The sequence below is a fragment of the Lynx canadensis genome, chromosome D2 (genome assembly GCF_007474595.2).
Source record: "Lynx canadensis isolate LIC74 chromosome D2, mLynCan4.pri.v2, whole genome shotgun sequence".
Taxonomy (NCBI): Eukaryota; Metazoa; Chordata; class Mammalia; order Carnivora; family Felidae; genus Lynx; species Lynx canadensis.
The window spans coordinates 6162561-6178850 of NC_044313.2; the positions used below are offsets into that span (position 1 = coordinate 6162561).

Consider the following 16290-nt stretch of genomic DNA (forward strand, 5'->3'; position numbering starts at 1 on the left):
CGAAGGCAAGAAAGTCTGTTAGGGGCCTAAGGTGGTTGATGAAGGTTTCACCGACAGATGGATGGAGCTGGTTCAAGGCAAGAAAGCTTGAAGAGGCAAGATCCGGTGGCAGTGAACAAGGGAGGTGTCACCAACAGGGCTTGGTTCCTTCTGCTTGGGCTCTCCACTGGACCATGTAGTTTCTCTGGCACCATTAAGGAGCACTTGTTGGCTTGGGAAGGCATAGGGGACAATGAGGATGGGTTTGTCCCTGTTGAGTTGGCCGTGGGACAGCCAAGTAAAGGTGTTCATGAATCTGGAGTCCAGGAGAAAGCTGGAGGTCAAAAATGAAGAAGACCTGAGGATTGACCTCAGATATAAGTAATAATTAGTGCCATAACTTCACACTTGACTTTCTCTTTTTTTCTCTCTCTCTTTTCTCCTAGGATGCTCTCATTTAAAATATGCTTTTGTAGTTATCTCTGAGGCAATCCCCACAGTGTAATTGCTGTTCCAGATAGAAGCAGGAAAAAGAGAGCTTAGAAATACCGTGGCAATAGGCTTGAGTTCTCCACACATCCGTCATGTATGAGGGCGAGCGGTACTCAGCTAACATGGACACACCCAGAGTGTGTGAGATGTGCTTCCAACATCATTTTACCAGTTTTGTGGTTTTAGTTTCAATCTCTTCCTAATTTTCGTATTCTTAGGCAATTTTTTGCCCTTTCTTCTCATTTGAGAAGGCAAATATGCCATGAGAGAAGGAGAGATACAAGACTAGGTAAACAAGGGCCTGACAGGGACACCTGGGTGGCTCAGTCGGTTAAGCGTCCGACCTCGGCTCAGGTCATCATCTTGCGCTTTGTGAGTTCGAGCCCCGCATCAGGCTCTGTGCTGACAGCTCAGAGCCTGGAGCCTGCTTTGGATTCTGTATCTCCTTCTCTCTCTGTCCCTCCCCCACTTGTGATCTGTTTCTGTCTCTCAAAAATAAATAAACATTTAAAAACAACAACAAGAACAAGGGCCTGACAGCTGCCGGGTTGGTTAGGGGCTCGGAGGGTGGGAGCAGAAGGCTTGGAATGTAGGCATTTTAGAGACTAGCTGGATGGTGGTGTACCAGAATGCTAACAGTAGTCGTCTCTCTAGGGGGAAAGTGCATATTTCTGTTTTCTGTGATTGTTGTGTGTATATGGGGGAGGGATTGTATTTTTCTTTCTTCTCATTTGTCTACAAGGTCACTGTATAGATGGGCAAATGTCTGCCCCATCCCTCTACCCACCCCTCACTCCTCTGCATGGAAGTGTCCTTTTTTATTATTATTTTGAGAAAGAGAAAGGGTGGGAGGGAGAGGGTCTTAGGGAGAGGAGCAGAGAGAGAATCCCAAGCAGGCTCTGCATTATCAGCACAGAGCCTCACACGGGGCTCGAACCCACAAATCATGAGATCATGACCTGAGCTGAAATCGAGAGTCAGACGCTTAACTGACTGAGCCCCCCTGGAAGTCTCTTTATAAGGAAAGGGCAGTAGGAGCAAGCAGGCCTGAGAACCCTGGTCTCTGCTCACTGGGGAGCAGGGGAGCCCATGCTTGGAAGGGCCATGAGACTAGTCTTGCTGTCTTCCCTTAGTCCCTCATGGTGGCTGAGGCTTGCCCACTCCTCCATGGAGTGTTCTCAGCAACAGTATTGTGCAACCCAGACCCTCCTCAGGATGGGCCCCAAGGCTTGGCTAGCAAGGACAGAGCGGTAGGGATGAAGGTTGGAAATCGCACAATGCCTCAGTTCTACCGAGACCTAAGCAGTATCCTCTAACAGAATATACCAGAAGCCCCTTTTGTTGAAGGTAAAGAAGCCGGAAGTATATTTTGATCTTCATCTGATTCTTTGGATCTCACAACCAGAGGTTAATTGGCAAACCCCCACCCCCACCCCAGACTTCCAGAAACAACAAGCAAGTATTGCTTTTACAGTTAGACAAAGAAGGACTTGGGGCTTCTGGGTGGCTCAGTCGGTTGGGTGTCCGACTCCGGCTCAGGTCACGATCTCGCGGTCCGTGAGTTCGAGCCCCTCGTCGGGCTCTGTGCTGACGGCTCGGAGCCCGGAGCCTGCTTCGGATTCTGTGTCTCCCTCTCTCTCTGCCCCAACCCCCGCTTGTACTCTGTCTCTCAAAAATGAATAAATGTTAAAAAAAATTTTTTTTGAAAAGAAAAAGAGGGGCCTGTCTTATAATCGAGCATCTCCTACCTCCCATTCCTTTGATCCCATCCTGAGCCTCCAACCGCGTCACTGTAGAGATAAGGAGTGAACAGCCTTAGCCACTAAAGAGAACCCACAGCCCCAGACAGCTGGTCATTCCAGCAGAAACCCCTTTAGGAGAGTCCATGACCTTGTCTTGTCTTTCATGGTGAGGAGACAGACACAGCTTTGGGGTTTTTTTGTTGTTTTTTTAATCAGGCTGCAAAACAAAAAAAGAAATGTGCAGACTCATCTTCTTATCCCCTAAAGTCAGCACACAATGAATTTTCCTAAATTTAAGATTATACATAAAATAAGAACCACTCTTGGCCATGGTACCGTCTTTTTTTTTTTTTTTTTTTTTTTTTTTTTTTTTTTTTTTTTTTTTTTTTTTTTTTTTTTAGATTTCATCTCTCAACCATCAGTGTAAGCTGGTTGACAGGCAGAGTAGTGGCTGATTTTAATTTTGGAATTAATCGCTTGTCTTTTATCTCTCTATTGCCCTGACAGGATGAAATATTTGTGGCTTTATCCTTTGTTGACCACATCTGAGGGAAGATTATGTTTTATATTGTTACTTTTCATAAGGGCTGTGAGAGACTGTGCACACAACATTTGTGCCCTTGCATCCCAGAAGACTCTGGGAAAGGCCAGAATAGCCCTCCAGAAGCCTCCTGAATGTTCCGTAGAAATGCACCCAGCTGCTGCACGTGTGCTAACTGAGCACCCCCGCTGGGCCAGGCACTATGACCACCACCGAGGGTACAGCAAGGGTTCAGAATAGATAAGGGGACCCATGTGGGGCTGGAGGGAGGAGACTGATATTTTTCTAAGCATATCAAACCTAATCGACATCTTCCCTAAGTGTGCTGGAGGGAAGGCTGAGGGTCTCCATCTGGTCTTAAGCGATCATGGAAGTCTTCATGGAGGAAGGAGCGTGTGAACTGAGATCTAAAGGTTGAGGAGGGACGAACCAGGGGGGGACCGGAGAGGGAAGGATATTCCAGTGTGATGCTGAGCTTTACTTACAGGCGGGGAAGTGTTTAGAAAGCGACAGGGGCCAGACTGTGGAGGCCTTGGAGGCCACGGTGATATATTTGTTTGTCATGGAGGAACATTGGGAAGCCATAAGAGATCTCAACCCTGGGGGTGTCATGACCAGTGCAGGCTTTGAGAGACCCACTGGCCGCAACATGAAGAGGTCCTCAGAGAAAGCAGGAGCAAGGATCCAGCAAGATCAGGCAACTGTTCTTGTGGAAAAGCCTAAAGCCCAGAGGAGAGGAGATGGCTGCTGGGGCCGGGACCATGGAGACGGAGAAGGGAAAATGTCTGACCTTATACTCGTGAGCCATACCCAAAAAGATTCCATTTGTTGTATGTGTTTCTCATTGGAAAACTTATGAAAACATTTGCTTGGCAGATGCCAACGGGAGAGCAGTCAGTGTTAACTGAGGCTGGGCATCAGATAGGTGTGGAATCCAATATTTTGGTCAGAAGGATCATTTGGGTGACGTCCCATCCACTTCCATGGCAAATGTTTCCTCTCAAAGAGGAGTAGAATCTCTGGCTCGGACTGAGCATGTCAGGAGTCAACCTCATTCCATGACAGAGGCCAGCAGACATGTATAAAGAGATGATTCTGGATGTAGGAGGGAAGTCCCAGGTCATTCACATCCCGTAAGCGTAGCAGGTGTGAGCAAGGCTCGTTACCGGGCTCTCAAGAAACGCTTTGAAATGAATTTAATTTCCCTGCTTTCACTGAACTCTATACTCATCCCGTCCATCCAGTCTTCCCGACTTGCCTGTCTCCCAGAGGGCTGCTCTGTTCTCCCACCGATGGAGGTGCTGCCCACATCCCATGGTGACCCTGTCCCACTGCATATACCACCCTTTCCCTGTCCACGGACATTCCTGCTCTTCCAATGTAGGTCCTGCCTTCTGCCCAGCCGGAAGACGCCAGAGCCACCCGACATTTTCCCCTCACTCCCAGTCTCACCTGGGTTCAATCCGGCCCCTCTTCCTGCCTCACCAGTCCTTCTAGGATATCTTTCTCTGTATGCCATTCCCTGTTGCACTTACTTTGACCCTAAATCGCCAATAGCTTCCCCAGTCCTCCTTCAACCCAGGCCAAACTTCTTAGACCAGTATTCACATTCATCAATGGTGACATACCTTCCTCTTCTGCATGTGTGAGTTCGTTCATTCATTCATTCATTCATTCATTCATATGCTTGCTCAACAACAAATGTGTGTTGGGTGTCCGACATGCCAGCTAACATTGAGGAAGCATCAGCAATACACAAGGCATGGTATAAAGTGCTTTTCATGTGTTTTGTGGTTTGATCCTCACACTAAATCAATTTTGGCTATTTTTATACCCAGATGAGGAGTCTGAGACCTACAGGGGTTCGGTAACTAGACCAAGCCCACGGCTAGTGATTCAAGCCCGCGTGGTCTGACTGTAGCATCTGAGCTCCCAGCCTCTGTGATACAACTGCCCCTGCTTCACTTGGAACGTTGGAGGGTTTCTGTTATGCGTTCCTGGCTCTGACGTCTGTTGCAATGGAATCAGTCTGTAAAGCTGTAGCAAGTGGACTAGGGCATAGACTAGCGTTCATTTGCAAGGAGACACCCAGCAAAGGCTTCTGGGGGAGAGCAGAGGATGTCCTGCTGACCCATAGTCCTGGAATGTGGGAGAAGGACGGGTCCAAACAGCCCTCTGGGCGTTGGCCAAGTGCATCGCTTCAAAGCCCGGGCTGAACCGAGCTCAGTGAAGGTCCAGTGCTTCGTGGCAGTTTGTAGAAGGGAGGAGGACACAATCCCTGCCCTCAGGGAGCACAGAGTCTGACCGCAGATGACATGACGGGCTCATGGCAAGGATACTTCAGGAGCCAAACAACGGAAGAACCAAATCCGTGTGGAATCTGGAATGAGTTCCCAGAGGACTCCCAGGTTTGGGTGACTTTCCTTCGCTAAAGCTGTCCAAAGGGGAAGGCTCTGAGCGAGGCCTTCTGTCTGGAGGTGGTAGATGCAAGGTTAGGACCACAAGCCAGGGAGGCGGACTGCCCAGGTTCAAATCCCAGCTGTAGCGCTTAACCGGCCGTGAATCTGAACATGAAACAGACACTGACCCTGGCACACAGTCCTTTGGAAAAGCGAGCCAGCTGCAGCCACTGCTCTGTTTCGATCGATCCACAACAATTCGTAACCACCCTGGACCATGTGTCCCTTTGGAAGTCCCTCTATATCGTGATAGCGGGATGAGAAAGTGAACTGCGGGCTGCAGGCAGGAAGGGCGGGGGATGTGCTGTGCTGTGCTGAGCACAGATCTTAAGGTGCGTGTGTCCCTGAAAAGTGGTCACCGGCCCCTCCGTCTCCCGACCCTGGCTCTCACCAGGCCCCTTCTGCTCGTTTTCATGTGTTCTGTAAAGTCCCACACAGCATGCAAGTGGATTTGGAGCTGAGAGTTAGAAACCCGTGCGGAAAATCAGCCCCCTTCTGTCCATTGTGCCTGTTGTTCTCACATACGTTCATTCAGCAAAAATACGCAGAGCTCGGGCTTAGCACAGTGGAAAATCGAGTTAATGGCCTAATGGGTTTCAAATACGTATTTTCATAGTCGAGATCTATCACGGTGCCTTCCATTTCAAACTGCTTCCCTGTGTAATGTGTATTTGATCCCCCCAAACCCTGGGCAGTTAAGGGTCACTCCCATTTTGCAGATTAAAAACTGAGCCTCTTAAGTCTCAAGTCCCCAGACTTGCAACTCAAGAGCCATCTAATGCTCTCACTGTTGCAGACATGCTGTTTCCAGGCCCAGTTGGCTGGGAGGTCCCGAGGAACGTGAACATGATTTCTTAAGCATGTGCTGTTCTCTGATGCAGAATTCCAGCGCAGCAACATAATGTGAATGGCCCCTGAGGTCCGTCCTTTATAGTCGTTTAACCAGACGTGGTTCTTGTTAGAGCTGAGAGCCGAAGTAGCCCTGGGAGTGTGGGTGTGGTGACTTATTTCTCTGCGATCCCGTCCCGCACGCTCTCAAGGCTAAGCGTAACGTAGCCCAGCCAGAGAAACACGCGGGGCTGCAAAATCACTTTCTCCTTTGCTTGAACGCACTGTCACCTTGTTTTAGTCTCAAGCTAACGTGTGGTATGTGGGGGCCTGATGTTCCACACGAGAGAGCAAAGCCCAGACCACGGCCATGCGGAAATGCGAGCCAACGACTCACGCAGACACACACACGTGCGCACACACGCATGCCCACACACGTACACACGTGTGCACGTGCTTCCACTCGGACACGCACACACACACACACACACACTCACTCACCCTCGTACCCCTTCCGTCTGCAGGACCGTCTGCGGGTTTGGAAATGACTTCACTTTCCCAGGATTCCCTGAACACCTTTTGCAGTGGCCTCTGCTGACCTTGAGAAGGCCGTGCGTCTACATTTGGGCTTTAGGTGGTAGTTTTCCTTTCCAAAAGAGAGACTCACGGGGGCACATGTTCATGGCAACAGGACACGGGGGGAAGCCGTCTGGCCTGGAATTAAGAGGCCTATATTCCAGTTCCTGTCGTGCCCCCGACCGACTCTGTGGCCTGAGGCAGTCACTTAACCAGTCAGGGCCTCAGTTTCCACATCTGCTCGGGAAAGGGGCTGCCTAAAAGAGGAAGACTGGCCTTAGACGGCCTGAAGCTCCCTTACGACTAGAACATTGTGTGATTCAAACACTAAATCAAGATAGTTTGGCCCATTGCATATGGTGCAGGGTGGGGGTGGGGGGATGCTATAAAATTCCCAAGGAAAAGAGGCATTGAAAATAACTTTCACTCAGCATATTCCCTAACAGACTGTCTGCTCACAGTCCTTTTTAATCACAAGGTCAGGCCATTTTTGTTAGCAGTTTAGCAGATAAAATTCCTTTCTTTCTGGTCCACTGAGAGTTGGATAACAGAATTTGTATTTCACTTCCCGGATGGCAGAGAGTTGAGGGCTACTATTTTCGAGCTCAAGGGTTCTTACTCGATCTTCCTCTTACCCACCATTACGTTTGATTGATAGGATTAAACAGAAGGAAAATTTATTTTACTGGAGTGGGGAAGCGCATTAGGTTAAGTAATAAGTATGTAAAATACATAGAGGTTTTGTAAAGGAAAAGATGTAATTTTGTGGTTATGCACGTTTGGGACTGTTTTCTGTGTTATGTTTTGTTGGTAGAAAGAGAATGCGTTGAATCAGCAGAACAGGCAGAGACGACGTGCTAATGGGACAATGTCTTGTTCGGCGACGCCTTTACAGACAAGAGTGTGATAAAAAGAGATGGTCGCTGACACTCTTGAGGCTGTTGAAAGGGGTTGCTTTGGGGATGTTTGCAAGGGGAAGTGTTGGGATCCTATAGCTGCAGGAGGAACCCAGGACCCCCCTGGGCATGATGGACGCCTGCTGGGTCTCTCCCTGGTGTGGCCACACTCACATCCAATCGGCCAAGTGTTGGCGAGTCCACGAGGCCCGGGGGATTCCTGTCTCTTAGCATCAGTCGATGGGAGGCAACATGGCCCTTGGATATGGATATGGGGGCAAACAGTCCCCTGGAGATACCTGAGCAGGCACAGCTCCCCCCCCCCCAGCCTTGGCCACCGAGGGCAAAACCCCCCAGAGAGCAGGAGGCCACCTCTCTCCTACTCTTTGTAATCACATTCCCAGCCAATTACGTGGCACGTGGTATGATGGGCACGTCTCTCTTAGCTGTGATTCTATCCACGTGACTGACCGCGTGATAAAAACGATACCCCATTTGTCGGAGCACGTAATGAATCCTGCTGAAAAAAATTAAGACTTCATGAAATTATAATTGTCCTGGAGAATCTGGAACTTGGGGTGCTAGTAATTATGCCTGGTAATCGAGGAAGGTAACTACTTCTTAGATTAGTCAGCGGTGAACAGCAGGCTTGCTCGCTGTCCCAAGGTAAATCGAAAGCAGTTTTAGCGCCAAGAAATAAGCTCTTAACTCTGGTAGTGACTGAGAGACGGGATTGTTTGGGGATCAGTTTCTGAGAGCGAGGATCCACCCCTACCTCTTCTGTCAGTGGTACTCCAACCCCGTTGGTGGACTGGAAATTAATTTTATACTAATTTGTTCTCAGCTCATGCTTTAATGAGCTTGTGTTTCTGGGTGTTTAATTTGAAAGTACGTTTGATAAATACTCTATTACAAAATAAATGGAGACTGAGAACAAATGAGTTTGAAATTTCCGAGGTCAGTAATTAAGATTATTGTCACTATTGGGTTTTTCACTATTTAACCAAGACTCAGCTGCCAATGCAACATTTCACGATTCTCCAAAGCGAAGTAAGTTCTATAGTGGATGATGGGTAACAGACAAAAACGAAGATTCTGAGGGCCCCGGGCACCTAAACTGGACGTCATCCACTGCCCTTTTGTTTCCGAGTCTTCTCCACTCAGACATGCACACTGGGCACCCAGGACTGAAATCCCTTCCCTGGGATCCCTCTGGTGCCCTGAGGCATTATAATCCAGGTACACAGCCCCCTCATGTTTACAGAATTGCTCTCATGCCTTCCACATGTAACAGGTCGAGGTATCTAGAGAGAGGGGACCGTGGAGCCTTTCAAAAGTTATTTCATGTGGAAATAAAGAGGCAAGCTGGCAGCAGGTCTGGGTGGGTACCTGATGTGGCAGGCTGGGCAGGTGTCCCCCCACCACCAGCCCTGGGCATTCCTTCCCAAGCCACGGGCACACTGGAGAGGTCAGCCTCACCATAGCCTTGAGTGCTGTGCTCCTGCCCTGGAATCTTCCAGCCAGGGAGAACTAACCCTTGTCCCTGAATTGCCAACCCCTCCTCCACGGCCTCCTGTCTTTGCATGTGCTTTCCCTCCGTGAGTAGCTCCCTCACCTGCCTTCACCCCTGGGCACCTCGCCACCCCACCCCTCGACATTGTCTGGAGGCCAAAAAGAGCCACAGAACCTTCATTGTTTGCAGTCAATATCATCAACAACATTAAAAAATCCAAGATATGCTACAGGTTCATACAAACTGTAAGCGAAGCTCGTAAGATGATCTGACACAAGACAACTTAAAAAGAAACTAAAATTTTCCTTTCTATAAAAATAATTGCTTTATTTTTAAAGGAAAATAAATTAAAAATTTATTTATTAAAAATAAATTTCCTTGACATAAAAATAATGTAAAGACGTTATAGAAAGATGTATAAGACATAATAGAAAAAAGATCCCATTTGTGGTATCTACCCACTACCTTGGAATAAGCCTAATGAAAACTTTCCAACAGCAATATGCAAGAAAATCTAGGACTAGATTGAAGGACATTAAAACAGTCTTATTAATGGAAACATACCATGTACATGAACAGGAAACATGGATCTCGATGGATTCTTAACCACATTATTAATATACTAACAATATAATCTCAACGGATTACTACAGAGCTTAAAATTTGATTCTGAAATTCACTTGGAAGAGAAAATAGGCAATAATATCCTAGAAACATTCGAAGCGAAGAACAGAACCAAAGGAAACCTGCCCTCAACAAGGTTGTCGAGACAGCCCTTGAATAAATGGTTCCGGAACACCTGGATCTCCACATGCAGAAGAAGGAAATTGGGCTCCTACTTCAAGCCATATACAAAAAAAACAAAAAACAAAACAAAAAAAAAACGAGCCTTGGAGGGGGCTCGGTTGGTTAAGCATCTGACTCTCGACTCTGCTCAGGTCATGATCTGACAGTTTGCAAATTCAATCCCCATGTCAGTCTCTTTGCTGACAGTGCAGAGCTTGCTCAGGATTCTCCCCCTCCCTCTCTCTCTCTCTCTCTGCCCCTCCCCACCTTGCTGTCTCTCAAAGTAAATAAATAAGCTTTAAAAAACAAAGCGGATCAGGGGCGCCTGGGTGGCTCAGTTGGTGAAGCGTCCGACTTCGGCTCAGGTCATGATATCACGGTCCGTGAGTTCGAGCCCCGCGTCGGGCTCTGTGCTGACAGCTCAGAGCCTGGAGCCTGCTTCGGATTCTGTGTCTCCTTCTCTCTGACCCTCCCCCGTTCATGCTCTGTCTCTCTCTGTCTCAAAAATAAATAAACATTTTAAAAAATTAAAAAAAAAAAACAAAGCAGATCAAAGGTGTGAATGTAAGAACTAAAGTTGTAGAACTAATAAAAGAAAACATAGGTGGAAACCTTCAACACCCTAGGTCAGACCATGGTTTCTTAGGTATGACAACGAACACGTAAACAACCAAAGGGAAGAACGGACCTCATCAAAAAAAATCAAAAAGACCTGCTCGAGAAAATGAAAAGGCAGCCCACAAAATGGGAGAAAATATCTGCAAATCATAGATCATAGCATGTACCCAAGAGAACCAAAAGCGTGTGTCCACCCAGAACGTTGTGTGCAAATGTTCATGGCAGCACTATTCACACTCGCTTAAAAGTGGAAACAACCCAAACACCCATTGACCGATGAATGGATAAGCAAAATCCAGCATTTCCATACCATGTGATATTATTCAGCCATAAAAAGAAATGACCCATTTCTTTCCCAGCTAAGGGAGCCTTGAAAACATCATGCTGAGCGAAAGAAGGCCGGGCACAAAGGGCCACTTCTACAAAACGAATAAGTGAGCAAATTCGTAGAGACAGGAAGTCGATTAGTGGTTGCCAGCAGCTGAGACAGGAAGGGAGGCCCCAGGGAAGTGACTGGCCGTTGTGAATGTGCTAACACACTAACCGTATGCTTTTAAAAGGTATGTGAATTTAATCTTACTCAAAAACAGAGAACTCGTTCTCCCTGACATCGAAATGTCTGATGGGACAATAGGAACTAAAACAGCGTGGTATTGGCACAGGAAGGGACAAGTGGAGGTTTGTCACAAGCGGAGCAGCTCGTGGCACACAAAAGCAGGGCTCCGTACACGTGTGGGCATCCCGTATATAGCAGGTAGCAGCTCAGAACCTAAGAAAAGGGCCAACGGTGGGAGAGGAGCACTGGGTCTTAGTTTAGGGGGGAAAGTTAGATTCTCACCTCACACCCCTCAAAAACTAAATTCCAGATAGATTAAAGAGCCAAGTATAAGACTACGGGAATAGACGATAAAGAAGGACGTCTGCGTGACCTTGAGGAAAGTCTCCTCAAGCAATACGCAAACTTCATAAAGAGAAAGACGAAAAATTTGACGTTGTAAGAATTGGAGACTTCTGTTTCCTACAACAAAAGATATCGTAAGTTAATAATAGTAGGCCAAGTATGAACCTCCTGAAATTTTGGAGAACTTCTAGAATCAATAACAAAAGTCAAGACAGCAAGTGGCTGGCCTTCTCATCTCCCGTCTTGAATTGCCTTTCAGATGGTCTCAGAATTTTGTCCTCTCCTCAGTGACAGATAAACTTGACCCCTTTGAAGAAGTGTTATTGGATGTCATTGGCCACTCAACCCCCTGCGGTCCTGTTTCTTAGCAAAGTCAAGGTGGTCTTGGGAATTTGGGGTTTTGTTGGGCAGGACGGCTGGCCACCAAGCTGTGCCCTGGGGAAAGCGAGTGGGCCGCCTGCCATGAGGAGAGGGGCCGCGTGCCCAGGTGGGCTCAGCAGGGACGGCCTGGAGCCCACGAGCCCACCTCTCCTCCTCCACCCACGACACTGCCCTTGGCTGCCAGGCCCCGCAGCTGGCATGTGGAGGCCGTGAATGAGGCCAGCTGAGTATGCCCCGCACTTCCTGCCCGTCAGCCTCTTAGCTGAGGCTGCGACATGACCTTCGCCTTGTTGATTCTGGACGGATATCGTCTCAGTAAGGAAGCGTCCGTGCCGCGGTCTCTTTTTTGCAAACGGCGACATTATGAGACGTGGGTTCTGCAGGCATGTCACACGGGGATTTTCGTCACGGATGGAGAAGACCTTCCTATTTTGTCTTTCCTGCTGAGAGAGGCTCCCAGCTCTCGCCTGGGCAGTGCGGGGGGGGGGGGGGCCTTCCACCTCCTCTGTCATCTGCTTTTCTGTTTTCACAAGCCCTAGGCTTCGGCCTCATTTTATCACATTTCGCAGTGTGCTTAAATACCCCGTGCGGTTCCCCATCTGGTCACGAAAGACAATTTACAGGGGGGTAAAAATGGCAGGGCCTGTGAGATCTGTTCTGCCGCCGGATTTCGTGAGGCACCCCGTGTCAGGGCTTTCCCGAAGGGTGTCAGAGAGACAAGAGCAGGACTGGGGCGCAGCTAACACCCCACTGATCATCCTGAAGTAAATCAGGCCCTCGTGCCAGAGATCCTGGCTGGGTCACGCTGGGTTTAGCATGAAATATTAAGGGGCACCTGGGTGACTTACTGGTCGAGCGTCCGACTCTTGATTTCAGCCCGGGTCATGATCCCAGGGTTGTGGGATCGAGCCCCACATTGGGCTCTGTGCTGAGTGTGGAGCCTGCTTGGGATTCTCTCTGTCTCTCTCTCTCCCTCTCCCTCTCTCCCTCTCTCCCCCTCCCTCCCTCCCTCCCCCACCCAGCCCCTCTCCCCCATGCTCGCTCTCTCTCAAATAAATAGAATTGAAAATAAATAAATATTAAGACCGCTGGTTCAATATCTCATGCCAAAGAGACGCCTGTAGCTGCCAACGCGTGAAGGTGATTGGGGGCGGTTGTGAGCGGGCGAGAAGACACCGAGACTGAGCCTCCCGTCTCCTCCTTCCAGGGTCACTGTTACTACCACGGACACGTGCAAGGATCCTCCGGCTCCACAGCCAGCCTCAGCACTTGCTCTGGCCTCAGGTAAGCGGCTCTGGTCTGCCCCACAACTGCGACCTCTTCTTCTGGAGCATCGAGAGTAAATGGCAAAGGCAGAGAAGCCCCGCCTGACAGCTCGCAAGAGCACAGCGTGCCCCGGGGGCTTCCGTTTCTCTGCCACCACAGACTCTTTCTAGAAGGTTCTACGGGCCTGGTCAGTCGAGAGCCACTGAACCGGCGGAGTTACTCCACCCTAGGATTTTGTGACTGCCTTTCGTTTATGTGGCCCGTGTGCTCAGTAATCCCCGGTGTTAAGAGGTAGGACCTCAGGTATTGGCGTTCGGGCTGCTTGCTTGGTACACAGGCACGGGCCTCCTGTCGCTGAGAGACAAAGCAGAGGAACCAGTTTAACAGAGTTCAAGGTGAGCTGAATACAGGCGTGGGGTGTGGGGGCTTCTGCTACGAGGCTGTGGCCCGTGTCAGGACACCGTTCTCTTCTGTGGCTGGACGAGCCCGTACAGCTCATCCTTCCAGACCACACTCATTGGCCACCAGCTGGCTCTCGTGCGCTCCCCGGCAAAACCAGCCTGTCTGACAAACTTCCAGCTGCCTCGGCCTTTTTCCTGGGTTTATTCACTGCCTTTGTGAACCGACAGCTTGAACCCCCCAAGCCCTGCTTTGCTTGGGCCCCGGGGTGCCTTCGGGGACAGAGAGAGGACGGCCTGGGTGCCAGCTTCCGTGAGACCAGGGCTGCGTCCTGCGTCAGCTGTAACGCCACGTCTCTGGGAGTCCCATGTGGGAGCCTGCACACACACACACACACACACACACACACACACACACACACAGGTCAGTCAGGCTCCCACAAATCTGAGGGAGGTGGTGACCACACTGGCCCTCGTCAGGGTGTTAGCCACAGATGAAGACAGAGCCTCAGTGAACGTTAGCGGGAAATGGGCGCGTTCTCAGAAGCGGTGCCTCCCATTAACCCCGACACATGTAACAAACACGCCTGGACTAATAAAGGGCAGCGGTGGCCTGTGCCTTCCTGGCCACACTGGCAGCGGTGAGGAGCTCTCCAGCGCGACCCAGAAACCAGGGCCCGGCGCGCGCCCAGGGGCACGCTGGCAGGTGCCTGTCCCCGCGTGGGGCACCCGGTGCCAGCCGCGCGCCCTGGTGTCCCCTCTGCCGCCCCTTACTCTCACTCGCGTGTCAGGTGCACAGAGCCGAGCGGCCCCTTCCACCCCACCTCCCTCTCCCGTCCCGTCCCCACCCCCACGTGCCCTCCATTAACGCACAACGTGCGTCCTTCCGAGCCGCCACCCACGCTTTTTGACCCGGGCCACCTGTACAACTTACAAAGGTCGCCAGAGCATCCTGCCTCGCTCAGCAGTTTGTTTTTGTGTTTGGCTCCTTTGACACCCATCCTTTCCGGCTGACGTGGGGCTGGCTCCTTCCTTTGACAAATACGCTTGAATTCGCCGCGTCCCTTCGCACGCTCCCCGATGTGCACGGAGGTGGTTTTCCAGCTTTTCTCGGTTGCAAACGCTGCTGCGCTGCACGGGGGGGCCTCGGACGCTCTGTGCCTCCGTGCGCAGGCCCCGGAGGAGCGAGTGCTGTTGTGACAGTCCCGCCACCCTGTTCCTCCACGTGGCCGCCTCGCTTTCCACTCTGGCCGTCGGAGGCGAGCGCCGTCTCTCCTGACATCTTCCCCCATCCCTGAAATACCTGCTGTACTCAGTGTTTATCACTGGACTCCGACAATATGTACAAACAAGCTCACCCTCCCCCCTCCCCCGCCCCCCCCTTGGGTAAAATGCCAGCTGTGGCCTCGTCCTGTGCATGCGAACCCCTACGCGTGCGTGTGTGTGTGTGTGTGTGTGTGTGTGTGTGTGTGTGTGTCTATCTTCATAAAAATAGTCACATCACACAGTTCACCCTCCGGCTTGCTCTGTCCCCTGATCCTTCTGTCTCCGCAAGTCAGGAGGCAGAGACTTGAATCTCTTTTTGGTTCACTCCACGGAGGGCATACACACACGCACGCTTCTGCGCACGATTGCTTTTAGAAAGCGCTTTTGGTATCCCGTCCGAGTAACGCTATGGAGCTCAGAAACGCCCGCCGATCTGATACGAGAACAGAGCTATCTTGCTGTTGTTGGATTTGCTGCTCTGCTGTTACTCGTTCTTCGGCACACGTTCCTTGAGCGCGTCCCCCGTGCCAGCGCCAAAGGACGCGAGGGGTGAGCTGTGCGGCGCCTGCAGGAAGCACGTTGCTGGCAGAGGGAACAGTACGCGCGAAGCCCCCGAAGCCGGAAAATGCCCGAGGTCGGGGGCCAGTGTGGCTGGAGTGAAGCAGGAAAAGGAGGTGGCGGACGCTGAAGTCAGAGGAAGAACGGAAGGGCGGGATCGAGAGGGGCCTTGGCCTCCCTCTTCTGTATAACGGGTGTCACGGGAACCTTGTGCTGAGGTCTGACTTACCGTTTCCACAGGTCACTGTGTGGCCACCGCGCTGAAAACAGGCTGTAGGGGGTACATGCGAGAGCAGAGCTCAGCCAGATACCTTCCCGGTAATCCTGACGAGCAGCGGGGGCCTGGACGGGGGCCTGGACGGAGCCGGCACCTGCAGACGTGCGAGAGTCCAGAGACGTCCAGAGACGTCCAGAAACGTCTTCAGGGGTTTGGAGAGGCTGGTGACTGTAGCATCTGCACACTTCTGACCATTGCCTTCTCCACCGAAAGTGCTCTGTGTCTGAGTCTCGCGCCCCCGAGGTGGCGTGGGGCACAGCTACACGAAAGGACCAAGTCCCTGCTCCTGAGTGACGACGGAGGAAGCCGTGGGGAAGTCACTGACGAGGCAGGAGTGGCCATACAGGCGCGGGCCCAGCAGGCGTGGTGGGCACCGGTAGAGGTGACGAAGCACCTCAGTCGCAGGTGACGATATGCAGAAACGAGGACAATGGCTCACCTTGGAGGTCCCGAGGGAAGGACTTCAAACAGTGAAATCTGTCTTGAAAGGCTGTTGGGGGAAGTGGTGCCAGCCCGGTGTCAGCTGGGGCGGGGAGGTGAAAGGATATTCAGGAGAGAGTCGGGGGGAGGGTAGTTTGGGGATGGACCGTGAGGCCCAAGAGCACAGTGGGAAGGTTCGAGGGGCAAAGAGAATGAGGCTGGGGGTCAGGAGATTTAAGAGCTGTGTGGGGCCAGGGCCCAGTCTTCATGCAAAAGCCAGAGCTCAGGCTCCTGGGGGAGACAGAGGTGAGCAGAGGTGAAGGACAGGATGGGGTCAGACCTGATGGCATCTGGGACGAAGGGGGGTGACCAGTTCAAGGCGGATGATCGGGG

The 16290-nt window shown here is 51.0% G+C and overlaps 1 protein-coding gene across 1 annotated transcript in view; it reads left to right on the forward strand.

Annotated features, from left to right (window-relative positions):
• ADAM12 (ADAM metallopeptidase domain 12) overlaps positions 1–16290 on the forward strand; it is a 349938-nt gene that overhangs the window by 219769 nt on the left and 113879 nt on the right. Inside the window, exon 5 of the mRNA XM_030334765.1 lies at positions 12920–12996. Within this exon, the coding sequence (XP_030190625.1) occupies positions 12920–12996 (77 nt within the window). The remainder of the gene's footprint in view (positions 1–12919; positions 12997–16290) is intronic.